We start from the raw sequence: 4,741 nt of genomic DNA on the forward strand, positions 1-4,741 counted from the left end.
CTCATAGTTATACCAATTGTTCCCACCATTTTTTAGTATTACAACTGATTTAGTTAATGACTGATTATAAACATTTGTGCTCACAACGCTGCAAAAAAACATTGGGATTGGTCGGCTAGACCTAGACTAACATATTTCATTTGATGATAAATAAGTTTGCATTGTCCGCATCATAAATGTCTTTCTACCCATATTTCATTGATCTTTTTCCCCATGATATAATAATTAAATTTCTCTGTTACATGTGAAGCATCTTTAAGTTATATATTGTCAATAATGTACTTATGTACAGACTACAGAACATTGGTGCTACCACCAACCCCCTCCACCCAAAAAAAAAAAAAAAAACTACAAACTACCAAACAATGTGTGCTCTTACTTTTCTACTATCTTTGCATTGCAACATAAAATAGTCATCCCTCTTCCTTACATTATGTCCATATCTATGGATTATTTTGATTGCCAATTGGAAGGGAATATATAAAGCCCTCTGCTTATTGTTTTAGTGGCAGCAACTCAAGAATTTCTTATTCTCTTAACATGCTTTGCTTGCTACCTCTGTGGAAACAAACACCTCTTCTGATTTAACTTTTATCTTGACTGGATTTCCTAGCTTTGATTTATCTTCAATTCTTGCAATTTCTAAAGCTTTTGCACATACAGGAAAACTTTGATCATCCCATGACTCCAAAATCACACCGGAACCTATGCACTTCCTTCCCTCATAGAAGGCCGCAAATTGCCCAGCTGCTAGGCCTTGATCATCTTCAGATAACCGGACAGCAGCAACGCTTTCTTGACCATCCTTTCCTACTTCCATTTCGAAACTACAATCATAAAATCCCGGACCGTGTCTCACCTGAAATGGTTCAAGATAACAGAACTTACAGTACTATACACACAACGAAAATGTTTCCAGTTTATCCCAACAGGGAAGAAAAACTGAAATTCGAGAACTTCTCACCTTGCATTGAAGCTTACTTATCTGGCTTGCAGGCAGCCCACTCAACCATTTTAAAGAGCTTACACGAAATAGGCGCCTTCTTTTGTCAAAGGAAAAGTAATTTCTTGACACAAAGACTACATTGTTTTTAATATCCTTTTCAACAACATACCTGTGCGAGAAGGAAAATGGGATAAGAAACTTTAGAAGGATGCCAAAATTAATACTTTAGACTAGGATAAATATACAATGAAAGCAAATTTTAAAATGAATATAGGTGGAGAAACTTGTTGAAGAGCAAAAGCTTGATCCCCTTCAAGAAAATTATCAAAAGTTTAAAAACCTCCCAGTGTGAACTATATAGTTCAGACTTTCATACTTCTTCACCTACAATATGTGGGATCTATCTTCAGGATAAAATGGAATCTATAATTATATGGTTTAAACTTCATTAGATAGATAATACAGTTGATGCCAAAAAAAACATAGAGGGAACAAACCATGGGCCCCCAGGTAGACGTAAACCCTGGCGCTGGCCAATAGTATAAAACCAGAATCCCCGATGTTTGCCAAGGAAATCTCCTGTCTCAGCTTCTAGTATGATACCTTCCCTCTCCCCAATATGTCTTGCAACAAATTCACTGAACCTTATCTGTTACCCAGAAGGTAAGGACATGATTTTGAATAAGAAAACTATTTTGAGATTTGTTTCAAAATACTAAAATGTGAACTAACTGACAACATAAAAGTAAATTATTCAAAATGTAAATTAACATGAATAAAATTTCAGAATCAACATCGTCCACATTCAAATTAATTCAAAAGAATCATTGGTGATATGTAGAAGAATCTATTTCTCAAAACTTTGACATAGATATAGTGTAATGGAGCTGTTTACTTTGCGTACCTTGCCCAAAAAGCATATACCTTGTGAATCCTTTCTATCCTTATTTGGAAGATCAAATTCTGTTGCCAGTCTGCGGACTTCGTCCTACAAAATTTGTGGCAGGAGACAAAAGTTAGACTTCAAATTTTATTTTTCACAATGCAGTGCTATAATTGTTTTTTAATCTTTTCATTTACAAAAAATATTAGCATGCCCGAAATGATAAAAAATGTTAACTAAACAGGACAAAATAACTTCTTGGGCCTTTCATAAGTGGTTAGAGCAAAACAGCATATAATTTTCAAACTCAAATTACAATTCAGGGCACTGCAAAAAGAACAAGTATTTTCTGAATGCATACAGCCGATTAGTCATGCTAGACCATCATAAAAGTGACAAATAACGCACAAAAATAGAGCATTGTAACTGGTACAAGTCAGTCACAACAAACCTTGGAAATACGCCCAAGAGGAAAAAGAAGCTGCTTCAGTTGGGACTGTGAGAGGTGTGAAAGGAAATACGTTTGATCTTTCACCTAAAATTTTAAAACCACATAATAAACCAACTGCTAACAAAAATATTTATCTGAGTAACAAACGAGAAAGCAAACACTTAATAGGACTTCTAAAAAAAATTTAAGTTAATCTGTCTAAATTCTTCACAGAAAGTTGACTATGTATATCACCTTTAAACCTGATGCAAACAAGATCAGTTAATGATAATAGTATATACATCTCATATGGGTACCATGTCTTGTGACAGCTCTAGAACAGAAGGTTCCTCCATTTGATCTGCACATGGGTGGATAACATTTGCATAATGTCCGGAGGCAACATAGTCAAATCCCATACCACTTATTGCATCCAAAAATGCACCTGAAAAACTAATGTTTGATTAACGAAAGAGTACACAGAATAAACCATGGCAGTGGATTCGTTCATCACATGTAATTCAATGCGCACCAAATTTTATTCTTGTGTTACAGAGAACATCCGGATTAGGAGTTCGGCCACAACGATACTCTTCAATGATGTAAGAAACCTGATATGTAGCATGTGTGCATCTTAATTAGAATTACTCAATTATTTTAATAGTCTAATTACACGAATGTGCTATAATTTGATGTTTGACAGCTTGGGTGAAACTGAGTAAAGAATAGACAAAAACTAAGTTCAAGAGAGGAGTTCATTTCATCATACCACATTGTTCCAGTATTCATCGGTCAAATGCACAACTTCTAATGGCACCTCAACCTGTAATAAAACTCAGTTTGCATTATACATAAGCAACAATGAGCTCTTTCTTTTGAGTAGTGAACAAGGAAAGAAATTAACCTGATTACAAACAGCTTTGGCATACTTCAAATCCTCTTCCCAGGGGCACTCTGACCAAAAGTTCTCAAAATCTTCCTACAGATAAAAGCCACGCGTCAGAACCAATCTAAACAAGTGTGTTGGGAATGGTTCGATTAAGGTGCAGTTTTGTTAACTAACTACATGCAAGCATACACTAGGTCAAATCATGTTATAAACACTCAGTTGTGAGAATTTAATGAGGGATTAGAGTTCGAAGGGAGCAGTACTTGGAACCAAATCTTGAGGTAGAAGGCGGTGCAGGAATGGCCGGCGGCGTGGAGGAGCCGGAGGGCGACGCTACTGTCGACACCGCCGCTGAGAAGTACTGCGACTCGGAGGCGCTTGTGAGGCATGGAGCAACGGAGATAAGGTTGGAGATCAACATGGAAGGAGGAGGAAGAGGAGGAGGAGAAAGAGTCACTGGGAGCAAGTGCCGCGGAGGCGGACAGAGGAGAGAGGAGGTTTGAGGTGGGGAAGCGGAGGAGACGTGGGCGGCGAGGGAATCGAATTGTTGGGAGAGGAAGAGAAGCCATTGGCTTCCAGCAGCTCCATCGCACCGCCACTCTCAGCATCATACCCTCCTTCACCTTCTTCGCTCTTGCAGCTCGAAGAAAAATTATTTTCTTCTCAGCATCATACCCTAGATTATTTTTCAATTTTACACATTCTTTCAATAATCTAAATAATGTACCTAGTTCTAAAGTTAGCTCTTATAAATCTCTTAATGTTGCCAGTAGTTTCGTTAATCATGATGATTCTAGATGTAATCCTAATCCTACAGTGAAACTATGGCATAAAAGATTAGGTTATAGTTCTACGAAAGCTGAAACTGAAATTCTAAAGAAATGTTCAATAATATTGGTTCTGTTTCTACATTAAAGATTGTATGTGGAATTTGTTCCTTAGTCAAGATGCATAGATTACACTTTCAATAAGGTAAAACTGAATATACTCAAACCGTTACAACTTGTTTTTGTTGATATATGGGGTCTTGCCCCTATGGTTTCCAAAAATGAATTTAAATATTACATTTTCTTTGTTGATGCATATTCTAAGTTCATGTGTTTATACTTTATACTTACTTGCTAACAAATCTCAAGCTTTAATAATTAATTGCCTTTCAAAATTATAAATCTTTCATTGAAAAATAAACTGGTCACTGCATTAAGACTTTACGACCAGACCAAGAAATGGAATTTATGTCCAGGGCTTTTACTAACTTTCTCGCCTCTGAAGGAATACCATATAGAAGGTTTTGTATCTATACTCATCACCAATAAGGTAGTATTGAAAGAATACACAAGAAAATTACTGAAATGAGCCTCTCGTTGTTGGCCACAACATCTTTACCAATGAGTTTTTGGGAGGATGCCTTCACAAGTGAAGTCTATATTATAAATCATTTGCCAACACCAATTCTGGACAATAAATGTCCTTTTCACTTTTCAGGTTCTATTTTATCATTTATTAGATTATCAGTTTTTAAAATCTTTGGATGCATGTGCTTTCTTTTTCTGAGACCTTATAGTAAAACTAAGCTCAATTATAAGTCAAAAC

General features: G+C 36.2%; 1 protein-coding gene across 1 annotated transcript; it reads right to left on the minus strand.

Moving 5' to 3' along the window:
- Positions 1 to 203: 203 nt before the first annotated feature.
- Positions 204 to 4,044, minus strand: LOC130973680 (uncharacterized). Its single transcript, XM_057898307.1, has 10 exons — positions 3,412 to 4,044; positions 3,164 to 3,238; positions 3,029 to 3,082; positions 2,792 to 2,870; positions 2,577 to 2,704; positions 2,281 to 2,364; positions 1,851 to 1,934; positions 1,444 to 1,595; positions 965 to 1,115; positions 204 to 859 (listed from the first exon to the last, which is right to left on the minus strand). The coding sequence occupies exons 1-10, from the start codon at positions 3,757 to 3,759 to the stop codon at positions 536 to 538; spliced, it is 1,479 nt and encodes a 492-aa protein (XP_057754290.1). The 5' UTR covers positions 3,760 to 4,044; the 3' UTR covers positions 204 to 535.
- Positions 4,045 to 4,741: the final 697 nt, after the last annotated feature.

The sequence above is a fragment of the Arachis stenosperma genome, chromosome 4 (assembly GCF_014773155.1).
Source record: "Arachis stenosperma cultivar V10309 chromosome 4, arast.V10309.gnm1.PFL2, whole genome shotgun sequence".
NCBI lineage: Eukaryota > Viridiplantae > Streptophyta > Magnoliopsida > Fabales > Fabaceae > Arachis > Arachis stenosperma.

Coding starts and splice junctions, on each gene's coding strand:
- LOC130973680 (XM_057898307.1), bottom strand. CDS start 3,759: ATGATGCTGAGAGTGGCGGTGCGATGGAGCTGCTGGAAGCCAATGGCT. Junction 2,871..3,028: donor ATGAATACTGGAACAATGTG/GTATGATGAAAT, acceptor GCTACATATCAG/GTTTCTTACATCATTGAAGA. Junction 2,365..2,576: donor TAGAGCTGTCACAAGACATG/GTACCCATATGA, acceptor TTAAAATTTTAG/GTGAAAGATCAAACGTATTT.